At 39.3% G+C, this 27700-nt stretch overlaps 4 protein-coding genes across 5 annotated transcripts; 2 read left to right on the top strand and 2 right to left on the bottom strand.

The window, feature by feature from the left end:
- Positions 1-4229: 4229 nt before the first annotated feature.
- Positions 4230-5189, bottom strand: LOC103680034 (olfactory receptor 52E4-like). The gene has a single exon (XM_008709560.2). It carries the CDS (start codon positions 5181-5183, stop codon positions 4248-4250), a length of 936 nt encoding a protein of 311 aa, XP_008707782.2. The 5' UTR covers positions 5184-5189; the 3' UTR covers positions 4230-4247.
- Positions 5190-12727: 7538 nt separating this feature from the next.
- LOC103680079 (olfactory receptor 52E8-like) lies at positions 12728-13953 on the bottom strand. The gene has a single exon (XM_008709619.2). The coding sequence runs from the start codon at positions 13913-13915 to the stop codon at positions 12953-12955; it is 963 nt and encodes a 320-aa protein (XP_008707841.1). The 5' UTR covers positions 13916-13953; the 3' UTR covers positions 12728-12952.
- Positions 13954-17674: 3721 nt separating this feature from the next.
- Positions 17675-18722, top strand: LOC103680035 (olfactory receptor 52E4-like). The gene is given in 3 exon segments (XM_008709561.2): positions 17675-18219; positions 18222-18537; positions 18539-18722. Coding segments are annotated over 3 exon segments (930 nt in total). The 5' UTR covers positions 17675-17771; the 3' UTR covers positions 18705-18722.
- A 5866-nt stretch (positions 18723-24588) lies between these two features.
- LOC103680080 (olfactory receptor 52E8-like) lies at positions 24589-25985 on the top strand. 2 transcript variants are annotated; one of them, XM_040630673.1, is made up of 2 exons: positions 24723-24737; positions 25068-25985. In XM_040630673.1, exons 1-2 carry the CDS (start codon positions 24723-24725, stop codon positions 25983-25985), a joined length of 933 nt encoding a protein of 310 aa, XP_040486607.1. The 2 variants fall into 2 exon arrangements, with proteins under 2 accessions (XP_008707842.2, XP_040486607.1); XM_008709620.2 differs by having other exon boundaries at positions 24589-25985.
- Positions 25986-27700: the final 1715 nt, after the last annotated feature.

Here is a 27700-nt window from a genome sequence, read left to right as displayed (position 1 = left end):
CTAGACCGGTTTCTGCATTCTGTAAAGTACCCAGGATGCATAGAGGCTTCCTGAGGAGAAAGAGTATCTGGGACAGCAGAGAAGGTTTATAGAAAATAGCATCGTCTTGGAACTTTTACTCTAATAAAATATAATTAAAGGTAGAGTTGTATTTTTCTCATCATTTCCTCAATTATTTTTATCTTTTGTATATTTTTTCTTCTCACGTCATAAATATTTGCCATTAAGCCGTGTGTAAATGCGTGTAATACTCGCAGACACTAGTAAATGTGTACCATATTTAACACAAACATAAGCATGTGTGTATACATACACATACACACAGCTTCATACACAAACCCATACTCAGACTGCATAGAGATTATTCCCAGGACACTGCGGCCATGCTCCAGGTCAGCACAATATTACTTTGACACAGATCACAAGACTGAGAAAGGAAGTTAGAAACTGGGCCCACTGAGGCTGGATGTAAAAATGTACGCAGGGCCTGCCCTACACTGTATGCGGGGCCTGGACAAATATTTTTGTGGGGTTCCTGAATATATTAACAATTTGACTACAGATGTATTATAAAATTCATGGACCTATGTGATATGTAATAATTTATCAGTGAAGATTTAGGGTAATGGGTAGAGAATTAATTATACACTTGCAGTTGTCCAATCACTGCACATGAAGATTCTTTGTCGTTTCCAGGTAATTTCTTCTTTCTCTTCAGTTTCATGAACTATCCATGTTTTTTTATACTTGTCAAATTGGCCATTTCTGGCCACTTCATTTCTCCTGCTACGGAGAGAAGGTTCTAACACTGTTATTACTTACAATGCCGTGGCCCTTCAGAACAATGTAGATTGTCTAGCCTCTAGCAATTCCAAAATCCATTTCCTTAATGCTGACGGCACCTTTACTTAGGATGCTGCATCACCCAGCTTCCAACGACTCTCCTGAAGGTTCTTTTTGTCCCTCATTGGTCCTGACCATAAATGTCAGACTTAACCAGATTATTCAGGAAAATGTGAATGATAATTTTTTTCTGTTCATGTTAAATTTATTTTTTTTTCAGTTTTGTAACATTAATGTAGAAAAACACATCCTTCAGCCACCAGAAGTATTTAGGAACTATCACTGCCTGTCTAGAAGGTGATCTTTTCTGATTGCATTGCTCCCTTTCATATAGTGTCGCCAGCTTGGAGTATAGGTGAGGCACATGGGCAGAGTGAGAAGAACATTCCCCTTCATACAAGGAATGCACCTACCTCATCCGACATTACTTAACATTGACTCAGGAAAGCATGTCATCCTATCAGTTGGAGAGAAAATAAGACATAGACTGAAAGTACCTGGTGGCTTTGCAGAACAGTGGTCTCAAAAGCCACTGGAGTAGATAGATGCAACCACCTCTGAAGGAATGAATACCTGATGGGTGGTGTGGAGCTTGTGGAGGGGGTGGGATGACCAGTCTGTACCAATGCCAAGGTAGGGGAGGCAGCGAGGTAGAGGATATCTGCTGCTCCCGCTGCCACCCTTGGGTGCTGTAGCTGTGAGGCAGCATGAAATGTTGAACACAGAGGGGTGGGACTCAGTGAGCAGCTTTAACACGTAGCGCAAGCCTAAGGTTCAGGGGAGGACCATTGGTTAAACCATAGCCCTGAACTCCTCCCGTGTCTGGCATAAGTGATGAGTGAGAGTCCTCTCGAGTCAGCGTGGCAGCACTGTTGTGGTGGCTCCATCTCAGGTAATTCCATGAAAGAAAAAACTTTGCTGTCTAGAAAAATCTTACCTGCTCACCAAGCCACTCTACTGAAACCAGGTCTGAGCCATGAGATCTCAGGACAACTCCACAGATGTGGGTCACAGAGCTCCTTAGGGCAAATGACTAATTTCACAAGCTGGTGAGTATAGGAAAAAGATTAATAGAGTTCTCTAAAGAGGAGAGTTGAGGACTGGCTCCATATGTGTTTTGTCTAGGCTCAGGGCACCCTGCCCAAACAGCATTGCTGTTCCTAGCCAGCCCCATGTACCAGAGCAGACTTAGAAAATTTTGAGGAAGCTACTCCAAAGCACAGAGGTCCCCTGGGAAGGGAGTCTAGGACAGGGACTCTGCTGAGTGAGGTCTAAGTGGTTTGCTTATGACCCATCTCAGGACCAGCATTATTGTGAACCCCAATCCACGTTGTGTGCACTATTACTTTTACATTGAATTTTCCCAATATCATATATAGATTTAACGAGAAAGTTACTTTACACATGTCCTTCATAGCATTAACAGAAGAAAAAACTCTCCCTTATATGTGGAACAGGTATGGACGACCAGGCAGCTGGCCAGTCCTTACCACTCCCCACTGATGGCCCACACCAGCGAGGACTATACCAATTTCAGTCACTGTTAGCTTTTCTACTTGCTCCTGCACTTAGAGTTTCTGTAGTCTCCTTTTTCTCATCACCAACACCAATCCTAGGCTACTTGCTCTCTCTCCCTCTTTCGTACATATCTCCACCTGGGACCAACAGCGGAACCTCACATACAAACATAAAATGTTTTCAACTTAAATATCTTACAAGAGCTAAGCGTTCATGGTCAAAGACATTTATACCAGTGACCTACTCTTGTTACATCAAAATGATGCTGAAAGTGCATTTATTGTATGTGCACAGGTTCCTGCTTTGCATTGGACTTTGGTTTTCTTATTTGTAAAATAAAAGGGAAAGATTAGGAGAATTTTAGTGTCTTTCCAACTTCAAAATACTTTGTTCCCATAAAATTTTAGGTCCATGAGATAGGCTAAAAAAAAAAAACCCCACTAAACGAACAAACCACTTATTCATGCTCACAGGACTAAGGAAATTTCATAGGGTGCTATAAGATGCAAGAATTTTGCTTTGCCAGTGTCAAATATCAGGCCAAGAGCTGCCCCAAATCAGAGAAATTGCCCAGCTTACAGAAACTGCAATAGGTATTAATGCTTTCCTTGTATTCCTGGCTATATCTGCACTGATTTTCTGCTATTCCACCCTGGTATGCTTTTGAGCACTAGAGAGTGGTTCTAAAACTCTGGTATGCTTTTGAGCACTAGAGAGTGGTTCTAAATCTATATATGGTGGAAACTTCTGATTTCTTAGAAAGAGTGCCATGGTCAGTCACAAATTAAAGTTCAGTGCTCCTTTGATCTAGTTTGAAGCAAACCGCATTCTCCAGCTAAAGCTGGAGTTTGGAAATGGGACTATGTATAAGAAATATACAGGATTAATAAATTATACTGAGATTAGTCTGAATTTGATATCAAGACTGCCTTTGTGCTTAAACCAAGGAATGATGCTGATTTCCATTTCCAAATTTTCTGAAATCTTGTATATCTGAAGGTAAATGGTACAGCATACGAGGGAAATTTTAGGTAGAATTCAATTGGAACAAGACACAGAACACATACAATTATTCACATCAATGACTTTGCTTCAAGTGAGAAAATAATACCATGTAACCTTAATGCCTCAGCTGTAGTGTCTCACATTCTTCAATTCACAGATACTTAGTTTATTGGGGAAACAGTGGAGATGAGATAGAGAGAGAAAGAGATAAAGAGAGAAGGAGAGAAAGAAGGAGGAAGAGGGAGGGAGAAAGGGAGAGAGAGGGGGAGGAAGGGACAGATATGGGAGGAATCAGATTAGAAAGAAGAAAGGGAGACAATGACAAGAGAACAAGATAGGAAACATTAAAATGAAAATGAATAACGACTGGAGAACGAAGACAAACCTTGAAGATTAACATGTGGAATATAAATCTATTTTTAGATTTATGCCTAAAATAGATATAAATTTTCTAATTTATATTTTTCTAATTTAAACATTGTCACTAAGCCATGGCTTGACTTTATTTTCTTCATCTACAAAATGACATTATTGGGTCAGTGTCCCTTCAGGGTCTAAGCTTACCTACAGAGAAGACACAGAGAAATGGGGAGAGTTCTCACCTTTTCCCACCAGCCATTCTACTCCCACACCACGGCTGCCTCCAGGCCACCTTCATTTTCCATCAGTGCTTTCCCTTTGTCCAGCTACATGGGGTGGGTGAGCAGAGTGGGCAGCAAAGGTAGCTTTGCCTTATCTGCCAACCCTAAATGAATTCCAATAAACAATAAAAATCTGGTACTACTACCTATTCTAACAGGAAACCTAAAGCAGAGGTGAGATTATTAAAATGTGGGATTATTAATATGTGCCTCTATTTTCCAAGTGTTGACACAGAACTCTTACTTCTGTACAAATATCTTCACAACTCTCTCTCGGATCTGCTTGGTCCTGACTCCGTAGATGACTGGATTCAGGGCAGGGGGGACAACCACGTATAGATTAGCCAAAAGGATGTGGATATAGCGGGGAATGTTTCGACCAAAACGGTGTGTCATAAAAGAAAAAAGTGCCGGTGTGTAAAAGCACAGCATGACCCAGACATGAGAACCACAGGTATTGAGGGCCTTTAGTCGGGCATCCCGAGAAGGAAGGCGGAAAACAGCTTGAAGGATAAGCACATAGGAGGAGGCAATCAGGATCACATCCACAATGATGGTGGAAATCACCATGAGCCCATAGATGATGTTGACCTTGATGGGAGCACAGGCCAACCGGGCAAGACCCATGTGCTCACAGTACGTATGAGGGATGATGTGATGCCCACAGAACGGCAGCCTCAGAATGAGAAACACGAACGGAGTCACCAGAATTAAGTTTCTTCCAACAACAACAGAGGCCAGGATGCCGATGGTTTTATGGGTGAGGATCATGGTGTACTGGAGAGGGTTGCAGATGGCAACAAAGCGGTCATAAGCCATGGCCACCAGGAGAACAGTCTCCATGCCTGTGAACATGTGGATGAAGAACATCTGGGCAAGGCAGCCCCCAAAGCTGATCTCTTGGAGCTTGAACCAGAAGATGCCCAGCATTTTGGGGATGGTGGACGTGGACAGACCCAGATCGATCACAGACAACATGGCCAGGAAGTAGAACATGGGCTGGTGGAGACTGTGTTCGGTCCTGATCACAAAGACAATGGTGATGTTCCCCACGAGGGCAATCAGGTACACAATACAGAACGGGAAAGCAATCCAGATGTGGACAGTTCCCAGTCCTGGGATTCCTAGCAGGTGAAAGAAGGCGGGATGGAACTGGGTGTCATTGATGGAAGTCATTCTCCCAGCAAGTGTCACTGAATTCCTGTTATGGTGTAGGGATCTTACTCTCTTTATGGTCTTTTCTTATCGAGGTCCTAGAAAATGAAATGAAGTTTGATCACTATGCTAGAAGTAATGGCACGAGTGGTTGATTACAAACATTAGAGTTTCTTCAGAGGGTAATTGAGTAAAGTAACTCTCTTAATACACATTATTGTTCTGAGATTCTTCATAGGCAATATATCTGTGCCTTTAAGTTTTGTCATAATGTGAGATATTTGCAGGAACAGACAGGTTTCACATTATAGTGTATACTTACCTGTTTTGGTGTTCTCTTCCATTTCTTTTCCAAATAGTCCATTGTTTACTTTTGGGAAATTGCTATACAAATTGTTAAAGAATCCAAACTCCAAATGAGAATGGCTGACTTATACCATTGTCTGTCTTTTGATCTAATATAAATGTAGGGATTTGCCTCATGGATCTCATACAGTCACACGACATAAGGGAGGTTAATCAGATGGTCTTTGAATTCTCCTCATTCTATCTCTACTCTGAGACCATTGTTGTTTTTGATACTTTCTAATGTTATGGAACAGCTTGCTTTCCCATCCCGCACCTCTAGACTCCAGTTTATTCTGTCCTGATATTATTCTAATAAATTGTCTTTCCTTATCAGCTAAATTATATTCATCTTCCTTACAACGTATAACATGAATAATGAGCATACAGAATTACACCTTGTCTTGAAGTTGTGCCTAGCTTCAAGTGTGAATAGATCAAATAACAGATTTCAATGACACCGAAATGAAGGTATTGTGAATGATTCTTTCTTGATCCCTGAAGTGAATAAAGGAAATTGTTTTCTTTTAACTTTGTGTCGTGAGTATATTGTACAATTCTGTTGCATCCAATATAACATGACAACGTATTTACCTATTCTCTACCAATAGAAATGCTGCTGCTTGGGGCCAGAGAACCTGGGGATATTCATCTTAGTATCCCTAACACTGCCATAGGAGGGTATGGTTCCCAGTTTCTCTGAATTTAGCTGTTGAATAGAATCAGGATTTGTGTGTGTGTTTATGTGTGTGTGTGTGTGTGTGTGTGTGTGAAAGAGAGAGAGAGAGTGTTAGTTATTAAAACTAATTCTTTTTCTGTATGTGGTTGCATATAACTCTGCTGGCTAGTTATTGCAGAGTAGTAACACCCAGGCACAAGTTAATAATCTCCTGTTCTCTGTGAGAAAGAGGAGCATTTCTGGTCCCCAAAGAAGGTGGAGAGAAAATTGTTCATGTATAGGGAGAAAAGTGTTCTCCAGTGTTGAGGGGTAGGTGCAAGGCTGAGAAATCAGAGGGCAATGGTTGCTGGAGCTTAGAAGAGCCTGAGGAAGTAGCTAGGAGGACACATCATAAGATTTACAGTCTGGAGTCAGCCCCATCTTCAGGGTGGCTGTTTTATAAGGACTCTTTGCTAGCTGAGGGGGAGTTTTCCAGGCGAGTGGCAGGGGGACTCTCTTTTGACAGTAGAGTTCAAATTCAACAGGACATCAACCCTCTTATAATTTTGGTCAGAAAGCTTGCCCTCTTTCTGCTGCAGCTGTGTGCCACAAATAATGGCAGATGGTGTGGGGCCAGGAAGCTCAAGGATTATTCCTGGAGGGCAAGACTATAAGTTCATTGTTTCCTAGATGTGCACATTGACAAAAAGCCCAGACCCAGAGTCCACTTTAAAAACTCAGTTGATATAGAGATCTTTCCCTTTTAGTGCCCACCAACTCTCAATTTATTGAAGTTGTGAGTTTTCTTTTAGCCTGTTGGCTCTTTTTCCTTTGCTTCTAATACTAGAATATTATAGATGATTTATATGGACTTTGGATTTTATTCAGACATGTCTTGAAATCTTGCTATGCCATCTAGTAATTGGAGATCCTTGGACAAATTTCTCTACTTTCTAAATCCGTTTTATTTTCTGCGACATTGGGTGAATAAATTCTATCTAATGTGATTTGTTTTAAGCACAAATAAGAACAATGCATGTAAAGGACTAACTCTTAGGATATATTCAATAAATGGTAGTTATTTAAATTATTAGTCTTTCCCCCAATTTTTTCTTTTAACTCTGAACACCTAAAGATGTCACCTGTTAGTGCAAATAACTTACTTGATTGTAAAGAGTTTATTATTTATAAATAACTCATGGTGGCCATAGGGTGAAATGAAGGAGGTATGGAGGAGGGGATGACACAGAATATCCCAAAGTGAATGAGTAGCACGGGGCTTCACATTTAGACTTATTTCTAGAACTCCATGGGTGCACACATAATCCAATGCAGTTCAGTTTGAAAGCAAACTGTTTTCTCTGTCATTCTTACAGATTTCTCAAGCTGGGTGGGATCAAGCAGTTGATGGGAGTGGGTACCATCTTTCAGGGACTGTCATGAATGGGCCACTTGGCAGAAAACTAGAGGGCTGCACTGGATATGGCTGAGCTAGCAGATATATTGGGCTCCAATAAGAAAGGCTTGGATATGTTACCATAAAGTAGTGGGTCCATGAGGTGGCCAAATTAGAATTGACAATCTCTAAACCAGGATTATGTGGGAGAAAAAATAACATAATAATGCAGACCAAATGTATAATGCCTACATCATTTTATTTGGATATGACATCAGTCACCCCTCCACATCTAACCTCAAACATATGACAGTGGCACGCGATAGCTTCTTTCTACTCCAGATGAACCAGAGCAAGCCTAGTTGCCGCGTCTGCTTCCCTACCAACAATTTGCTACTCCGAGCAATCTTCATTTCTTTGGTGATAGCAGATGTGGTTATGCTACTGTAAAACTGTTTGTGGCTTTCTAGCTGTGAGGAGTATATTATGTGAGCTGAATGTATGTGAGTGAGAGAGAGACAGAGATAGGGAGACATAGACAAGAGAGAGAAATTCTGCGTATTACCTATTGGCATATCTTTGTGCTCAACCTCTGATGTCTGTTCGAATCCCATGTGTTCTGTTGTGTTCTTTTGTGAAGAGAATGGACAATGAGGCTTTGGATAACTCCTGAGCAGAGGAGAGGCCACTGTCCCCTTCTATCCTCACTTACCTCTTCTCCTCCTCACTGTAGTGTCTCATCTCCCCTGTCCGTGTATCCTTACCTTTCTAATATTTCCTCTCCCAGCCCTTGCTTGGAGCAAGGTCACAGCATGAGCCCAGGTGCTTACACATGGTGATTGGAGCCCCTTCAAGCCTCCGGGTCCCAAATCTATCCTGGCACATGCAGAAAATCTTTATAATGAGGAGGAACTCCCTAAGTCTAGGCATGTTCCAGAATCCCTGAGCTTTTCCTTCAGAGTGCCCTGGGCATAAACTGGGACTCATGGGTCATTAAGCCCATCTAACTCTTTGTCCAGACCAGATAGAACTCCTAGCTCAGGGGAGATTTGTCTCCTGAGCTGTTAGGAAGGTAAATATCCTGAAGGGGAGTCTCTATGGGGGATGATATTGATTCTGCTCCCTTCAGAAGCCATGAAAATACTAAGTTTGACACAATTAAGTCTTCAAAGTGTGACTTCTTGGGAAACTGCTGTTAGCCACTCTTCTACTTTGTTTAATATAAATATATGAATCCTACTGCAGGCTGGGGTTATGACTGTGGTTTCAAAAGATGGGGACCCCTAAAATAGATACATTAGACTCTGCGGCAGCAACACTTTATTATTACTATTACTATTACTATTATTATTATTATTATTAATGTTCAGTTAGCCAACATATAGTACATCATTAGTTTTTGATGTAGTGTTCAATGATTCATTAGTTGCATATAACACCCAGTGCTCATCACATCATGTGCCCTCCTTAATACCCATCACCCAGTTACCCCATTTCCCCACCCCTCTCCCTTCCATAACCCTCAACTTGTTTCCTGGAGTCCAGAGTCTCTCATGGTTTGTCTCACCCTCTGATTTGCCCCCGTTCATTTTTCCCTTCCTTCTCTTGATGTCCTCCATGCTATTCTTTATGTTCCACATATGAGTGAAACCGTATGATAATTGTCTTTCTCTGCTTGCCTTATTTCACTTAGCATAATCCCCTCCAGTTCCATCCATGTTGATGCAAATGGTAGATATTCATCCTTTCTGATGGCTGAATAATATTCCATTGTATATATGAACCACATCTTTAACAGTGTTTATACCTGTAGATAATATTCAACTCTCTTCCAACTCACCAAGAGTCTCCTTACAACCTATAACTAATTGTGAAAAGGTAAATTCTTTGGAGAGGGGCTTTCATGTGTTTTCTCTCTTTTGGCAGAAGGTGAAAAAAACTCTACATTCTCCTGAGAAAACAGAATCTAGCTAGAGCTCAAAGTCTAGTTTATCCTTAGAGTCTCCCGCCCTGGATGATGATGGAGTAAACCTGCTAGTTCCAAGGTGTGCCTTAGCTCAGGATTTTCCTGAGTACAGACAGGAAGACTGGGGGACAATTGAAGATGTTAGAAAACCAGTTTTTTTATCTTCTAAGTTCAGATGATTTTGAGTGGTTAAGAAAGTGAAGATAATGTCTGTGGTCCAAAAGAATTCTGGTTAGATTTGATCTGTTCTCCTTGCATTGTTTCTCTTTTTGGTGAATGAAAAGCTTACTTCCTAGCCTCTCTCTGATCATTCCCTCATGGTATCCATCCTCCCCACTGTATCAACATTTATGTTTCCAAATAAAATCTGACTCTCTAATTTCTACTTAATATTTCTTTTTATGCCCTCTGCTTCTCCATTATATACTCTGGGCTTTATATGATAAAGTATATACACCATTGTTGGCAAAGTCCTTCAGTGAATGCCCAACCACACTTTAATTCTACTTCATGACTCTCCAAAACATTACACTGTCTTAGATCAAAAGTCCTACTTCGGAAATAACTACTGCTCATTTCTACTTTCCTTCAACTTTCCCCCAATTCCCATGTCCTCAATGATGGCCTTCTTTATAAAGCATCCAGATACCATCTCTATGTCTTTTATTTTTATATCACTGCTATTATAACATACACATTTTTCCCCTTGGGTTATGTGTTTCCTGCCTGTCCCAATATTTTCCCAATTTTTTATTGTCGTAGAATATACATAACATAAAATTTACTGTCTCAACCATTTTTAAGTGTACAGTTCAGTAGAATTATGTACATTTATATTGTTGCACATCCATAACCACCATTAATCTCCAGAATTTTTCATTTTGCAAAGACTAAAACTTTGTATCCATTCAATAATAACTCCCTATAACCCCTTCACCCTATCCCCCGCCAACTACCATTCTAGTTTTAATTTTTTTCTCTCTTCTTTTCTCCCATGCCCCAACCTCTGGTAACCACCATTCTACTTTCTGTTACTGTGAGTTTGGCTTTTTTTTTTTTTTTTAATTCCATATAAAACGGAGACCACGCAGCATTTATCTTTATATGACTAGCTTATTTCACTTTAGCATGATGTCCTCAGCTTCATCCATGTGCTTGCAATGGCAAGATTGCCTTCTTTTTTTTTTTTTTTTTTTTTTTAAGATTTTATTTATTTATGTGACAGAGAGACAGCCAGCGAGAGCGGGAACACAGCAGGGGAGTGAGAGAGGAAGAAGCAGGCTCCCAGCAGAGGAGCCCGATGTGGGACTCGATCCCGGAACGCCGGGATCACGCCCAGAGCCGAAGGCAGACGCTTTAACGACTGTGCTACCCAGGCGCCCCTGCCTTCTTTTTTTTTAATTTCTTTTATTTTAATTTACATTTTAGTTAATATACAGTGCCATACTGGTTTCAGGAGTAGAATTAGGATTTCCTTCTTTTAAGGCTGCATAAATTCCATGTATGATTTAGTTTCCTACTAGGAAGTGACCAGAGAGATTCCATGGCTAAGTCAGGGGGTATTTGGTACCTCATTACTTTAAGGGATAAAGAATATGAAATTAAATCATACATGTGAAATTAATTGGATGATTATAAAAACTTGTGGACATGTTAGTTCTTATTGTTTCTCCTCTACTGTTACCTCAATATTAACTCTTCTCACTGAGATTGAATAATCATCATTAATAATATACTTCAAAAACATTTGTTTTGTATATTAAATTAACAAAATCACCAGGAATGTGGTGAATTGGGTGATTAGTATTGTAACTTCTGAAGTTAAATCTGACTGACTTTAATCTTATTTACCATTCTTTCTTTCCTGTTGCCATTTTTGAAAACCAAGAATGCATTTTTTATACTGATTTCATCCACTTCAGAAACCAAATTTTCTAAGGTTCTTTACAATTCAATTTCTTTTTCCATCCCCTTTCTTATATTTGCATTTTTGATGTTCACGAGTAATTTTCTTTTTTCTTCTTACATATTTCAGTGCCCAACAAAAGCTATCTTGTTAAAAACAGATAAATAAGTATTCATCCTTGCTGTCTCTTGCTACTATATAGCTAAAGGATACCCTACGACTCTCTCCTATTTCACACCAGATACCTTGTCTTTATTTGCATTACCACTATCTAAATTCTAGTTCTTCTTGAGTCATAAAGATATCTGAAAATTACCTTTGTGCTTCACTAATTGTCAATATCTTATCCTTTCTAAATCTAGTGTGAGACAAGACTTTTCAAAAATTCCACACAATAATTTTACTCACCACTTCATAGACTCCAGTGCTACTCAATTTTCTTTCTTTCTTTTTTTTGATTTTTTTTATTATATTATGTTAGTCACCATACAGTACATCCCTGGTTTTTGACGTAAAGTTCGATGATTCATTAGTTGCGTATAACACCCAGTGCACCACGCAATACGTGCCCTCCTTACTACCCATCGCCAGCCTATCCCATTCCCCCACCCCCCTCCCCTCTGAAGCCCTCAGTTTGTTTCTCAGAGTCCATAGTCTCTCATGCTTCATTCCCCCTTCTGATTACCCCCCCTTTCTTTATCCCTTTCTTCCCCTACTGATCTTCAATTTTCTATACAATAAGCATCAGACCACTGAATGCAGCTTTTAATCGTTCCAAAATATGACTCCAATTGTTAGGTAAAATTATCTCTTTTTATTGTCTGTGTTTTAAACCAAACTGCTTTATTAGTTGTTGAAAAATATTCCCTTTTAAAATTTTATTTGTTCAGTAAGCATTTTTTAACTCCACGAAGGGCTATCCAGATGACACAGTATTAAATTTGCCAGTTCAAGAATGAGGGTGTATGCTATAGGGATTAGTCTTATAAGGAGCTTCACAGAATCAGGAATTTGAGAGCACAGAAAGGCGGAAAAAAACAAAAGATCTAGTCTAATTTCCACCTTTTTCTTGCAAAGGCTTTAGTAAAAATTATACTACTTATTTTTAGGCAGTATTTTATTACTTATAGAAACATTTTGCATTTCACTCAATTCTGACATTGAGTATGTGATCTCTAGTTGAACACCTCTATTAAAGAAATCTTATTATCACCTGTAAGAGATCTAGAACGCCATACAGTTTTAGCAGAAAGTTATTTCAGTGAATCAAAGTTCTCCCCCTTGAAATTTACTCTTGTATGTAATATTCTATGCCAGGGGTCAATAGAGGATATCATTGCAAGTACACATTCAGACACACAGACACATACAGGCCTCCAACAATTACAGACAATATGTTTTTCTGAATACACACACACACACAATTAATTTTGGTGAAAGAAATTTATATTAATTTTATCATAAATTTTGGTCTTTTCAGACTCTTTACCTTCATAACCTGAATGAATTACCCCTCATTCTATCTTTTTTCAACAAAGAGGCTCTGTACCCGTTCCTGAATCTGCTTGGTTCTGATGCCATAAATGACTGGGTTGAGGGCAGGGGGTATGACCACATAGAGATTAGCCAGGAGGATATGGATATACTGGGGGATGCCATGACCAAAGCGGTGAGTGAGGAAGGAGAAGAGAGCTGGACCAAAGAAGGCAAAGATGACACAAATATGGGAGCTACAGGTATTCAGAGCCTTTAGGCGGGCATCTTGGGAGGGGAGGTGGAAGACAGCATATAAGATCCTAGCATAAGAGATAATGATAAGAATCACATCCAGAAACAAGATAGAAATATTCCCAAGACCATAGTAGACATTGGCATTAATGCTGGCACAAGCTAGACGTGCCACTCCCATGTGCTCACAATAGGTATGAGGGATGATTCTATGTCCACAGTAAGGCAGCCTCAGGAGGAGAAAAATGATGGGAGCAATCATGCATAAGCTTCTTAGAACTACCACCACAGCAATCACACCAATGACTCTGTTGGTGAGGATCAGACTGTACCTGAGGGGGTTGCAAATAGCTACATAGCGATCAAAACCCATGGCAAGAAGTACAATGCTCTCCATGACTGTAAAAAAATGTACAAAAAAGACTTGAGCAACGCAGCACCCAAAGCACAGCTCCTGAAGGTTGAACCAGAAGATACCCAGCATCTTGGGGATGGTGGTAGTAGAGAGACTTAGGTCAATCACTGACAGCATGGCCAGAAAGTAGAACATGGGTTGGTGAAGGCTATGTTCAGTCCAGATAACAAACAGAATGATAACATTTCCAACAAGAGCGATCAGATACACAGCACAGAAGGGAAATCCAAGCCAGATTTGTGCAATTTCCAACCCTGGAATCCCCAGCAATAGGAATGAAGAAGGGTGGGATTCAGTGACATTGAGAGAAGACATTCTTCTGTAGGCTGACAATGGCATGATTTTCAAAAGTTGTCGCTGTTTCCCATTGGACAATTCATCCACATTAAACTGAGATCTACAAAAATTAAAAATAAAAATATTTCCTAACAAAGGATTTCCAAACAAAGGAAATACGTTTTTCTAAAGGACTTTGATTCTTTCCCCTTTTTCAGCTCTCCATAAATAATTCCAGTATCATTCCTGACCTGCACCACAAGTCTGAGGGGCTAACGTGCCACGTAGAAGCTAACACTGTGTCTTTCTTGAAATTATGGGTTCAGAGGAATTAAATGCACTATATAAATTCTATTAGAAGATGATAAAATTGAGAATAATAAAAACCACCACAATAATCATCATAGGTACAGCAACAGACATTGTTGCTGTCATTATTTGCAATATTATCTCATTTAGTTCTCCCCCACAGTTCCATAACACAAGTTCTGCTGGTATCTGGTTTATGGAAGAGAGAGGTTTTGATAAGTTCATTAACTTCCCATTGCTTACTATGCTAATAAACAGCAGAATCAAGATGTGAAATTAGGCGAAACTAAGATTTGTGACACTGATGTGAACCTATCTTTGCAAACTTGTTAGTGGAGGTAGTGAAAGGAGGGAGAAAGAAAATAAGGAGTAGGGAAATAAAGGCCCTAGAATAACCAAACTACCTCAAAGAAGAATCTGGAAGATTTGCAATATCAGCTGTTGAGATTTTCTACAAAACTGGGTTGATTATGGCAGTGTTACTGTGAAAAAAAAAAAGAAGAAAGAAAAAGAAACAATGGAACAGAACTGAGAATCTAGCAACAAATCCACATAATTCTTAGGGTCCAGATACCTAAAATTAAGGTATTCCCAAGTAGGAAGTTAAGATAAATTGGCAAGGAGGAATGATAATCTTCTCCAGATATTCTTTCCGAAGACCCTGTTGACTTCTATGGCTTTATATTCTGATCTGTGCTCTGGAGCTGGCTACACAGCAAAGTTTGAGGGCACAGTTCCTCATACTGTCTTCACTTCTGACATCAACTGGAAGTTCAGGAAGTTCCCCAAACTACCCCCAAGTTCAATAATCTACTAGAAGGACTTACAGAACTCAGTGAAAGCTATTATACTCATGGTTACAGTTTATTATAGGGAAGGTGCTGGGGGCAGAGTGTGAGGTTTGTAAATAGGAAGCATCCATTGTCCTCCCCCATGGAGTCAGGATGAGTTACCTCCAGGCATTAATGTGTGACAATCTGTATAGAGTTAATATTGCCAACCAGGGAAGCTCACCTGAGCTTTGGTGTCCAGAGCTTTTACTGGAGTTCATTATGTATACATGATTGATTAATTGCACAGACGGTTGAACTCAGTCTTCAGACTGATTGATGCCACATGACCCAAAGTCGTCACCCTAAGTTATATTGTTGTTATTTATGGTATGGCCAGTCCCCTTACACTAAGATCTGGTTTGACCAGCCCCCACCCTAAACTCCTATCAGATATGACAGATAACTTCCTAGAAGCCAAGAACAAAGGCCAGACTTCTCTTGGGTTAGGCAAAATTCCTTACTATACACCTACTCATTTAGTTCCAAAGATATTTTTTGTTTTTGCTGTAGCTATACTTTTCACCTCTTGGCTTACCTTGGGTCATGGTATCAGTCATAAAGTCAGGTCTCCCAATAATCAAGTTTGAATTCAGTTTAATCCTTCTGAAATATAAAGCATAGAGAGAGACAACAGCTGATCACCATATTGTATCTTTTTTCATATCAGGAATATGGGTGGAATCAGTCTAACTATAAGCGAGTTCAATTCATTACTCTATCCTTATTTGCCTACTATGGCTAGTTTGTGTGTGTGTGTGTGTGTGTGTGTGTGCGCGCGCGTGTGTGACTATCAAGGCAATATGTATCGGAAAAAGAAGAAAAGTAGACAGCATTTCATATCACTGGCATTGTGGCCTGGAATGGAGTCCTGATTCTATTCTTGCTGGATGAGGTTTTATGCCTGAAACAGTGTAGGTGCCTAGCAGATATTTCCTCCCCAACTTTTTCCCATCTTAGTCTTCTTCCTACACCTCCCCAGACCAGTGATCTCTGCCATTTCATTCCCTACCCCAATACTCTAAGCCTTAACTCAATTTCTGTGAAACCAATTGCAATCTGAAGCATATACTGCAGACTCACTGATCAGAAAAACTTACCAAGTTCTCATCTTCCATCTTAGGGAGTCATTTAGCAAATCTGAATTCAACTGAAATCTACATATGTCTATATACACCCTCAATATGCGCTAAGAGGTATTAACAAAATTTTGTTGTGTGTGTGTTGGGATTTGTAATGAAGTCTACAGTGCCAGGGAATCTGAGGCATTGAAATGAAAATGAATAGGAATCCCCTTTGATCATTACATCAGCTGAAGAGAAGCTCTAGGGAAATTTCAGGAAGCTTGCTGTCTGCTACTCTATCAATTGCCAGTTCTTGTTATTTCACATAATACTTATGATAGGTAATATTTTATCTTTTTCTCTCCTTCCTTCTTCCTTATTCTGTTTTCAGTCTATGAAATGCTTGGACTAATTCTATGGACTTTATTGGGTATATATATAACGAGCAATTTTTTTATTGTAAAATATACATAAAAGTTACCATTTTAGCCATTTTAAAGTTTACAGTTCAGTAGCACTTAGTACATTTACAACACTATACAACTGTTACCACTATGTAGTGCTATAAAATTTCATCATTCCAGAAGGAAATCCTGTGTCCATTAAGCAACCACTTCCCATTCTTCCAGCCCATAGGCACCAGATCAGATTTGCTGTCACATTTCTCATCAGTTACGGAAATTAACAGCTACTGAAAAAGAACTTCATATGGGGAAGAGACTTCACAGATTAATATTCACTTTTGCCAACTTATCTTAAATTCCTACTTGGGGATAGAAATCTTAAAAATGTGATCTATATATATGATGGAATATTATCCAGAAGGCAAGAAGGAAATCTTGCCACTGCAACAACGTGGATGAATCTAAGCACATAATACTAAAATAAAATAAGCCAGTCACATAAAGACAAATATTACATTATCTCAGGTTTATATGGGATCTTAAAAAAAAAAAAAAAGCCAGACACACAGTAACTGAAAGTAGAATAGTGGTTACTGGAGTCTGGCACATGGGTGACTAGGGGAGATAAAGAAAAGTGGAATAGTAGTGACAGAGATGGTGAGAGGGGGCCATGGAGAAATTACTGAAAATGAGTTCAGATTTTCAGCTTTTGCAAAATGAAAAAGTTCTGGAGACAGTGGTTATGGTTGTACAACAGTATGAATGTCCTTAATACTACTGAAACTTAAACTTAAAAATGGTTAAGATAGTAAATTTATGTTATGTGTATTCTATCACAATAAAAATTTTTTAAAAATGGGGGAAAATGGAAAAGATAGGAAAGACTAAACCAAAGGAAAAAAATGTATGTTATGACAGCAGTGCACACTAATATGAAAATACAAGAGATGTAGACATCATATCTGAATGTTTCATACAGCAAACTGTCATGGAGGACACGGTATTGAAGGAGAGTAGGCATGTACTACAATGTGAAATATTGTCAGTTCCTTCTGATCTCATATTAGTATAAATTAAAGGCACAGATAATATCGCCTATGAAGAATCTCAGAATAATAATGTGTATTAAGAGAGTTACTTTACTCAATTACCCTCTGGAAAGAAGAGACTAATGTTTGCAATCAACTACTCCTGCCATTACCTCTAACACAGCGATTGAAGTTATTTTCATTTTCTAGGACCTCGATAAGAAAAGACCATAGAGTAACATTCCCTACACCTTAACAGGAATTCAGTGACACTTGCTGGGAGAATGACTTCCATCAATGACACCCAGTTCCATCCCGCCTTCTTTCACCTGCTAGGAATCCCAGGACTGGGAACTGTCCACATCTGGATTGCTTTCCCGTTCTGTATTGTGTACCTGATTGCCCTCGTGGGGAACATCACCATTGTCTTTGTGATCAGGACCGAACACAGTCTCCACCAGCCCATGTTCTACTTCCTGGCCATGTTGTCTGTGATCGATCTGGGTCTGTCCACATCCACCATCCCCAAAATGCTGGGCATCTTCTGGTTCAAGCTCCAAGAGATCAGCTTTGGGGGCTGCCTTGCCCAGATGTTCTTCATCCACATGTTCACAGGCATGGAGACTGTTCTCCTGGTGGCCATGGCTTATGACCGCTTTGTTGCCATCTGCAACCCTCTCCAGTACACCATGATCCTCACCCATAAAACCATCGGCATCCTGGCCTCTGTTGTTGTGGAAGAAACTTAATTCTGGTGACTCCGTTCGTGTTTCTCATTCTGAGGCTGCCCTTCTGTGGGCATCACATCATCCCTCATACGTACTGTGAGCACATGGGTCTTGCCCGGTTGGCCTGTGCTCCCATCAAGGTCAACATCATCTATGGGCTCATGGTGATTTCCACCATCATTGTGGATGTGATCCTGATTGCCTCCTCCTATGTGCTTATCCTTCAAGCTGTTTTCCGCCTTCCTTCTCGGGATGCCCGACTAAAGGCCCTCAATACCTGTGGTTCTCATGTCTGGGTCATGCTGTGCTTTTACACACCGGCACTTTTCTTTTATGACACACCGTTTTGGTCGAAACATTCCCCACTATATCCACATCCTTTTGGCTAATCTATACGTGGTTGTCCCCCCTGCCCTGAATCCAGTCATCTACGGAGTCAGGACCAAGCAGATCCGAGAGAGAGTTGTGAAGATATTTGTACAGAAGTAAGAGTTCTGTGTCAACACTTGGAAAACAGAGGCACATACCACCCACATTTTAATAATCTCACCTCTGCTTTATGTTTCCTGTTAGAATAGGTAGTAGTACCAGATTTTTATTGTTTATTGGAATTCATTTAGGGTTGGCAGATAAGGCAAAGCTACCTTTGCTGCCCACTCTGCTCACCCACCCCATGTAGCTGGACAAAGGGAAAGCACTGATGGAAAATGAAGGTGGCCTGGAGGCAGCCGTGGTGTGGGAGTAGAATGGCTGGTGGGAAAAGGTGAGAACTCTCCCCATTTCTCTATGTCTTCTCTGTAGGTAAGCTTAGACCCCGAAGGGACACTGACCCAATAATGTCATTTTGTAGATGAAGAAAATAAAGTCAAGCCATGGCTTAGTGACAATGTTTAAATTAGAACATCTGTTCCATAGATTTATATTCTGTATGTTAATATGTTAATACAGTTTTGTCTTCCTTTTCTAGTCATTACTCTTTTTTTAAAAATACCATTACTCATGTTTATTTAAATGTTCCCCTGTCCTGTTCTTACTGTCATTCTTTCTCCCTTTCTTTTTTCTAATCTGATTCCTCCAATTTTTCTTCCTCTTTCTGTCTTTCTCTACCTCCCTTTCTGTCTTCCTCTCTTTCTCTTCCTCACTGTTGATCCAATAAATTCAGTGTCTGTGAATTGAGGAATGTGAGAGGCTGCAGCTTAGGATCAAGGATACATGATATTTTCTCACTTGAAGCTAAGTCATATTAGATGTGAATAATTATATGTGTTTTTTAAAAAAGATTTTATTTATTTATTTGACAGAGAGAGAGAGACAGCCAGCGAGAGAGGGAACACAAGCAGGGGGAGTGGGAGAGGAAGAAGCAGGCTCCCAGCAGATCAGGGAGCCCAATGCAGGGCTGGATCCTAGGACGCTGGGATCATGACCTGAGCCGAAGGCAGATGCTTAAGGACTGAGCCACGCAGGCGCCCCGATTGTATGTGTTCTGTGCCTAGTTTCAATTGAATTCTAAGTAAAATTTACCTTGCTTTCTACACTGTTTACATTCAAGATTTTAGAAAATTTGGAGAAGGAAGTTAGGGTCATTCTATGATAAACACAAAGGCAGTCTTGATATCAAGCTCAGAATGATCTCAGTGTAATTTATTAATCCTGTAGATTTCCAATATGTAGTCCCATTTCTAAACTCCAGATACAGCTAGAGAATATAGTTTGCTTTCTTTTAGCAGTATGTCATAGATTTTAATATACAAATATCATACTTCCTTGGTTAAATTTATTCCTAAGTACGTATGTTATTATATTGAGGCTGTCGTAAATGGAATTTTGTTCTCAATCTCTTTTTTAGGTTTTCATTGCTAGTATATGGAAATACATCTGATTTCTGTATGTTGAAATTGCATTGTGTAACTTTGCTGAATTCATTTATTAGCTCTAATAATTTTGTGTATTCTTTACAATTTTCTTTACATAAGGTTACATCATCTACAGATAGAGATAGTTTACTCCTTCCTTTCATATTTGAATGAGTTTTTCTTGCCTCATTTCTCTAGCTAGAACTCCAGGTACAATGTAAGACAGCAGTGTTGAAAGCAGGCATTCTTGTTTTGGGTATGATCTTAGGGAGAAGGTTTTCAGTCTTTCACCATTGAGTATGATACAAACTGTAGTTTGTTGGTTCCCCCCCCCCCCAATGAATGCCCTTTATCATGTCAAGGAAATTTTCTTACATTCTTAGTTTGTCAAGTATTTTTATTATGAAAGCTTTCTAGATTTTGTCAAATGTTCTTTCCGCATCAGTTGAGAGGGTCATGTGTCTTTTTCTTTATTTCATTAATGTTAGGTAATATATTTATTGATTCTCTTGAACCACCTTGCATTTCTGGGATAAACTACAGTAGGTCATGGTATATAATCCTTTTACTCCGCTGTTGCAGTTAGTTTGCTAGTAGTTTTTTTTAAATGTATATTCATAGGGATATTTTTCTATAGTTTTTTTATGAAAAAAATTTACATTCTGCAATGTAACAAAAACCCCACCCACCCTGTGTTTGTGTATGTGTGTGTGTGTGAGAGAGAGAGATGGGGGGGGGGATGACTTCTTGAGTGCACCAGATATTTTCTAGTGTAATGAACTGTATTCTGTATTTTAATATTATTTCCTCAAGGTCAGCCAGAGATGACAGATTAGGGATTTCTCATGTCCTGCCATGTACATGTGTGTGGCTTTATAGTTTAGGAATATTTCAGAACTTTGAAAAACTCCGTATGGTCAATTCACTCCCCAGTTTTTCCTTTTAAGTCAATCTCTTTTTAGCTCCAACTAATATTCCTGCTTCAGGGAGCTGCAGTGTTAAATAATTTCTATTACTTGTTTTTAACTAATAGCCCAGGGAAAAGGCTGCTCGTAGTAAATGAGCTTTGAGTCAGGTCAAATAAAGATGCACCCTGTAGGGGGGTACTTCCTGGCAGCTGCCAGATAGGTCGAATAGTTAACAGTTCCCTGGGAATGGATCTCCAGGATACTGTTTATGCCCATCTCAGGGGAAGTGGGGCTGTAAGAAAAATATAAATATCTTCTATTCAGCATAATAAGAGACATGTCCCTAGAAGATACCATGGAATGTTTCTTAGAGATTTAGAGACCAACGTAAGTCATATCATGATTAAATTGTGAAAAACAGCAAAAGGAATGGGGGAAAGCTTATGGCAAGTTAGTATGGAGAGATGGAGGAAAGGTGAAAATGAAAACAAGATAAAGAGAGAGTGCACACTCTTACTCCTAACCTCCTGAGGTTACACTTTTACCTGTGTGTGCTTGTACTTATGACCATGCGAAATCTAACACGCAAAACTAAAAGGTGAGATGTGGAAGGAAATGGACAAATGCATCCTGTATCAATTTACCCATTGTTTCTTTTCTTTTCTTTTTTTTTTTTTAGCTTTTAAGGTGATTATTTTATTTTTTTAATAATATTTTTTATTATATTATGTTAGTCATCATACAGTACATCCCTAGTTTTTGATGTAAAGTTCCATGATTCATTATTTGCGTATAACACCCATTGTTTCTGACTCTTCATAGAGGTGCATAAATGTCAGTATCAGGAGGGCGAGGACTTGCTCTCTCTGTCTCTAGAACTGTGTCAGGTATAGTAAAGGTGACTAATCGGTGTTTTTGAATTCATGGATTTGTGAATAAATGAATCTTGAAGTATGGCCCTGAAGGATAGACTCCCTTTGAAAATGAGACCTAGGGTGGTGAAGCATCTGAGGGAACAAAAAGGCGCATGAAAGCAGGATGGCCATGAGACGGCAAGATTAGGTAAGGATGGGAAAGGAGGTGTCCACCATGTCTTCTCCTTCTGCTGGCGGTTCCAGGAAATGGGAAAGTGGATACTGGGGTGTAGAAGAGGTTGATGGAATGTCAAGTAAGGGGATGGCACCTGGAGGAAATGGCTTCTGGATAGGTGGCTATAATCCCACGTAGCACCTTAGAGTTAAGAGGTTAAATGAGGGGCTGGGACCCAGTCTATTTCTAAACCCAGGAGAGATTGGAAGATATATGAATAGATGTTGAAGTAACTACAGAATGATAAGTGATTGGTTGCTTTGACCAATGTTTAGAGACTGAAAATGAGGTTTTTTTCAGAGGCACCAATTTTCAAGCCTTCCTAAAAATCCATAGAAATACGTAGGATAAGTTGATTTTCTAGGGATGTAGCCCTATTTTATTTTTTTGGTTTCTGTTATATGGAACCCCAAGAGTGACCAAAGACACCAGACAATTAAGAATCTGGTCATCAACATACCGAATTTCTGGATAAGGTCATCAGGATGATAACAGATGCCTTTTTTGTGCCCTGACTGGCTACTCTGCTTGTATTTTCACTCTCTCCTTGCTCTTCACTCCACCTGGAATAAAATTTATTTCCTTCTTTAGCTGAAAATTTGTTCTGTGGGTTCTTAGCATCAGAACTAATCGCTTCATGGAATTCTCCTTGATCCAGCTCCACACCCACAACACTCTGTACACACTTCTAACACAGCACTTGCAATGCAGGTTTTAATTTCTTCTTGGAATTTTCTCTCTCCTACCCTTTAATTGCCTCCTTGAAGGTATGTGACAAGTTTTATCCAAACTTATATTCATATTTCCTAATCAATGCTGGTGCATAGAGGACCTCCTAAGTATTTGATGGAATAAATTGCGAAGAGTACTTCTCCACTGACCTTGTCTATTCTCCACAAATCAAAGGCAGAAAACTGTCTCTGATAGTTTCACATTACAAAATTGAGAACTTCAATTTTCTCCTCCCTGGCCTAGCAGACCAAGTCTACTTACACATGCATACACATACAGAGATCTGTTCTTAGAATTTCCCCAATTATGAAATTATCTTTCATTTTTTGTTACTCTTTGTAGGTTTCAAATGGGCATAGTTAGCAAGCCATTTACCTCGGCATGGGTTTAAAATAGAATGTACTGACTTTAATATGCTTTTGTCCCTGATGGATGCCTGTCAGTTCTGACTTACACCAATACCCAAGTATTCCTAAAGTTAAATTAAAGCTTTCTGCACAATTGCACACATCACATGCAATCAGTTCCACAATTTCTAGAGGACTAGTTTTTCCCAAATAAACCGTGAAGTAATGAGCTTTTTCCTTTTTTGTTTTAAAATTTTAATTTACTATAAATAAGTTCAGAGATCCCACATATTCGGGATGAGTGCTATAAAACAAAATCACTTGATACTTCCTCTTTCAATGTTACCTTAAGGGAGACATCGGTAAAGACATGAGAGCTAGGGTAGACTCTTGGTAGGAACTGTATTTTATGATGTTTAAGATGTTCCTGCCCTCTCCCCATGGATATCAGGCAAAGATATATTTGAAAGTGGTCTAGCCCAGAATATTTAGTCTCCCCTCCCCAAGCTGGCCTACAACTGTACATTTTATGTACTGAATATATTTACTTATACACTCTCCAGATGATAAATTTACCTAGATTAAAATAATCTCTCCATTCATGTTTCATCATAACTATAAAATATTCTTTGTCGAGTTTCTCCCTCTCCTAGTCATTTTTCAAATCTGATAGATAATATTTTTTCAAGAACAAATTATGATGGGAACTGAGTTATTTTCTAAAATATGACACTGAAATTGTTTGCTGTTCTGTCTCTTCTTCTTTTTAAGATTTTATTTATTTATTTGAGAGAGACAGGGAGAGCACACATGCACATGCAAGCACACAAGCAGAGGGGAGGGGCAGCGGGAGAGAGGAAGGGAGAGGGAGAAGCAGAACTCCCAGCTGAGCAGGGAGCCCAATGTGGGGCTTGATCCCAAGACCCTGAACTGAAGACAGCTGCTTAACCGACTCAGCCACCCAGGTGCCTCTTGTCCTGTCTCTTCTTAATTAGTTCTTCTATTTATGAATTTCTTAAATTGACAACTTTTATGTGGCAGAGGTTTTTCATGCATATGAATAAACAAAGGTAAATTGTTTCTTCTGCTCTAAGAACCAGACCACCTAGTATTCACAAGCACCCATAAAAATGTATAAACACAACTATGCACACGTCCACACAGGATTATGTACACTACATTTTGGGGTTTTTCGATTCCCTAATAGGGAAATGATTGGGATTACAAATACCAAAGAAAGCACTAAGCCCATTACGTAAAAATTTGTGGAACACGATCAGATACACAGGCTATGGAATTTAATGTTTCCCATTTATTTCTGGTTACACTCCAGAGTTTGAATTTCAACTGTACGGGGATATTCTTCTGTCCTCTTGTCTTTATGTCAGTTTTCTTATTAATCAGATTAAGTCTGGTTCTGTTTCTGGTACCACATGATGCTCAGGAGAGGACAGGACGAACTGAGGAGTGTCTTTAATCCTCTTTCCTTTTTCAAAAAATTTAAATATAATTAACATAAAACACTCTGTAAATTCAAGGTGTATGGTGTTTTGATTCAATGCATTTATATATTACTGTATGAATACCACCATAGTTTTTTCCTATCACATTACATAATTATCAATTTCTTTTTTGGAGTGAGAACACCTAAGACATAATCTTTTAGCAATTTTGAAGTATATAACATGGTATTGTTGACTGAAATAATTACTTAACTTCTTTTTGAATTAGAACGAGGGAAGATCAAAATTGAACATAATAATAAAAAATTAAAAAATGTTCTTTTGCATTTTACCAGAAATCTGGATGAAGGGAGAAGAGGAAAAAAATTCACTAATGGGAAGTCAATAATTGTCTCTGATGTGTACAAAGAATTGTGCAAAAATTGTGACAGAAGAAATAGCTATGCCTAATGACACCCAGTTCCATCCTTCTTCATTCCTCCTCCTGGGTATCCCAGGGCTGGAAGGTATGCACTTCTGGATTGGATTTCCCTTTTTCTTTGTATATCTTATTGCACTCCTGGGGAATGCTGTTGTCCTGTTGGCGATCCAGACTGAACATAGTCTCCATGAGCCCATGTACTACTTCCTGGCCATGTTGGACTCCATCGACCTGGGCTTGTCCACAGTTGCCATCCCCAAAATGCTGGGCATCTTCTGGTTCAGACTCAGGGATATATCTTTTGAAAGCTGCCTTTTGCAGATGTTCTTCATCCACTTCTTCACTGTCATGGAGAGCATTGTGTTGGTGGCCATGGCCTTTGACCGCTACATTGCCATTTGTAAACCCCTTCGGTACACCATGATCCTCACCAGCAGAATCATCAGCATCATTGGAGGCATTGCTATCCTGCGGAGTCTATGCATGGTGACCCCACTGGTGTTTCTTCTCCTGAGGCTGCCCTTCTGTGGCCACCATGTCATCCCTCATACCTACTGTGAACACATGGGCATTGCCCGTCTGGCCTGTGCCAGCATCAAAGTGAACATTCTGTTTGGCCTTGGCAACATTTCTCTCTTATTATTGGATGTGCTCCTTATAATTCTGTCCTATGTCAGGATCCTCCATGCTGTCTTCTGCCTGCCCTCCAGGGAGGCTCGACTCAAAGCTCTTAACACTTGTGGCTCCCACATTGGTGTCCTCTTAGCTTTTTTCACACCAGCGTTTTTCTCTTTCTTGACACACCGATTTGGCCACAATATTCCTCAATATATCCACATTTTCTTGGCCAATCTCTATGTGGTTGTTCCCCCAGCCCTCAATCCTGTAATCTATGGTGTCAGGACCAAGCAGATTAGGGAACGAGTCCTGAGGGTTTTCCTCAAGACAGATAGCTAACTAGTCAGAGGTCTTGGAAGGTCTGTGTTAGAGTTCATGTTTCCTGCATTTTAAAAAGTAGGGTTATTTTATGTCTAACCCAGCAGGAAGGAGGATGAATTGCAGGGGGGAATATTGAGACCAATATTATTTATCCAGAAGCTGCAACTTTTCTTTAAGAATTAGTAATAATGAGAATGTTGGTGATGATGTTGAAATTTGTATGCAAATCTAATTTTATAAGTACTTCCATTATTTTGCTATACCCTCAAGATAGTACTGTAAAATATATAGCACTTTCTCCATTTTTGAGATGAATATATTGATGTTTAGAAAAGATAAGTGATTTATTCAAATTCCATCATTAGTAGGAAGTAGTCATTTAAGCCAAAGAGGTGTCTTCAGGTTGCAATCCTCCTATACTTCAGAGGGTTATTAATGGAACAGAATGTGGAATAACATTGATAATATCTGAGAGATTATAAACAAGTAATGTGGCAGCTAGAATTATAAAAAATAATAATATCTTACACTAATATAGCAATGTATTCTAAATGTATATATAGAAATAGTATATATAGAGATAGATATTAACACATTATTTTATAGACATATATGCATATAATGTTCACCATAATCTGACCCAGTAGTTATATCATTTCCCCCATGTGTGTAGGGAAGCTGGCACAGTCATGAAATTAGAAATTAAAGGAAAAAGGAAAAAATAGAGCCTTAGACTGGCTTATGCATTCATAAATTAATATATATTTAATTTTTTGGATTATTTCTATAAATGATATTCATATAATATAATCATTATCTATATACCTATATTAAATTCTGGACTGTACACGTATCTATTTTTGAACATTAAACAGGCAAGGACACAATCTATTGTCTTTAAGCACTTACGTTAGGAAATTTCATTCTGAATTAGTTCAGAGAAATAAATGTCAGAGTAATAAATTTTTGAAAGGTGTGGTAATTAGCTGTTCCATTCATAGAAGACTGAAAGATTTTGGAGGAAGACTGTTTTAAGAATATCTTCAGTAAATGCTTTTTATATCTACTTCATGTGCCATTTATATAGTTAAGATAGAGAAATAGAGAAATAGGCAGTAGACTATACTGGTGGCATGTTGAGGAATATATAAAGCAAGATACCTAATTCAGCAGTGATTCAGTGATCTCCTGGAGCAAGCAGTCATGAAGGCAATCACTGGGTGACCAGATAAAAGCAGGATGCACTGTGCAGAAATATCTGTGTCTTCTATTCATAGACACTGTGAAATAGTACAGCATTCTCTGCCCTGGAAGCAGGGAAGCCACAAAGTTTTGATTCACGAATGGGAGGTTGAGCTGACAGCTTCATTTATGTCTTTTTGCTTTTGAGTTTCCTTAATAGGAAAGTGTGCTAAACCAGCTTGGTGCAGTTGTCAAAAATTCCAAATCACAAATTGGTTACCTTAGGAGAAAGTAGGATAAACACTAGTGGAGTTGGCAGAGACCAATGCCGAGGCCAGTGTGATGGAACCCCTAAGAAGACTAGAAGGCATTTTGAGATCATTGCATCCTGTCCTGTGTCCAAATACTTTCAAGTACTAGGGTCTAGGCTCAGTTTCTGTCCTTTTCCTGTGGTAGGTTTCAGGGAGTGATGACATGGAACATCTCACTCCTTTGGCTCTAGCTGCGGAATTTAGGCTGGGAGATTGTGGAAGTACTTGATGGTTCCATTC

Source organism: Ursus maritimus, unplaced genomic scaffold (assembly GCF_017311325.1).
Source record: "Ursus maritimus isolate PB19 unplaced genomic scaffold, ASM1731132v1 scaffold_16, whole genome shotgun sequence".
NCBI lineage: Eukaryota > Metazoa > Chordata > Mammalia > Carnivora > Ursidae > Ursus > Ursus maritimus.
This window is presented reverse-complemented; position numbering and strand designations above follow the sequence as displayed.

Excerpts from the sequence above, each read along its gene's own strand:
- LOC103680034 (XM_008709560.2), bottom strand. The coding sequence starts at position 5,183 with ATGACTTCCATCAATGACACCCAGTTCCATCCCGCCTTCTTTCACCTG.
- LOC103680079 (XM_008709619.2), bottom strand. The coding sequence starts at position 13,915 with ATGCCATTGTCAGCCTACAGAAGAATGTCTTCTCTCAATGTCACTGAA.
- LOC103680080 (XM_008709620.2), top strand. The coding sequence starts at position 25,005 with ATGTGTACAAAGAATTGTGCAAAAATTGTGACAGAAGAAATAGCTATG.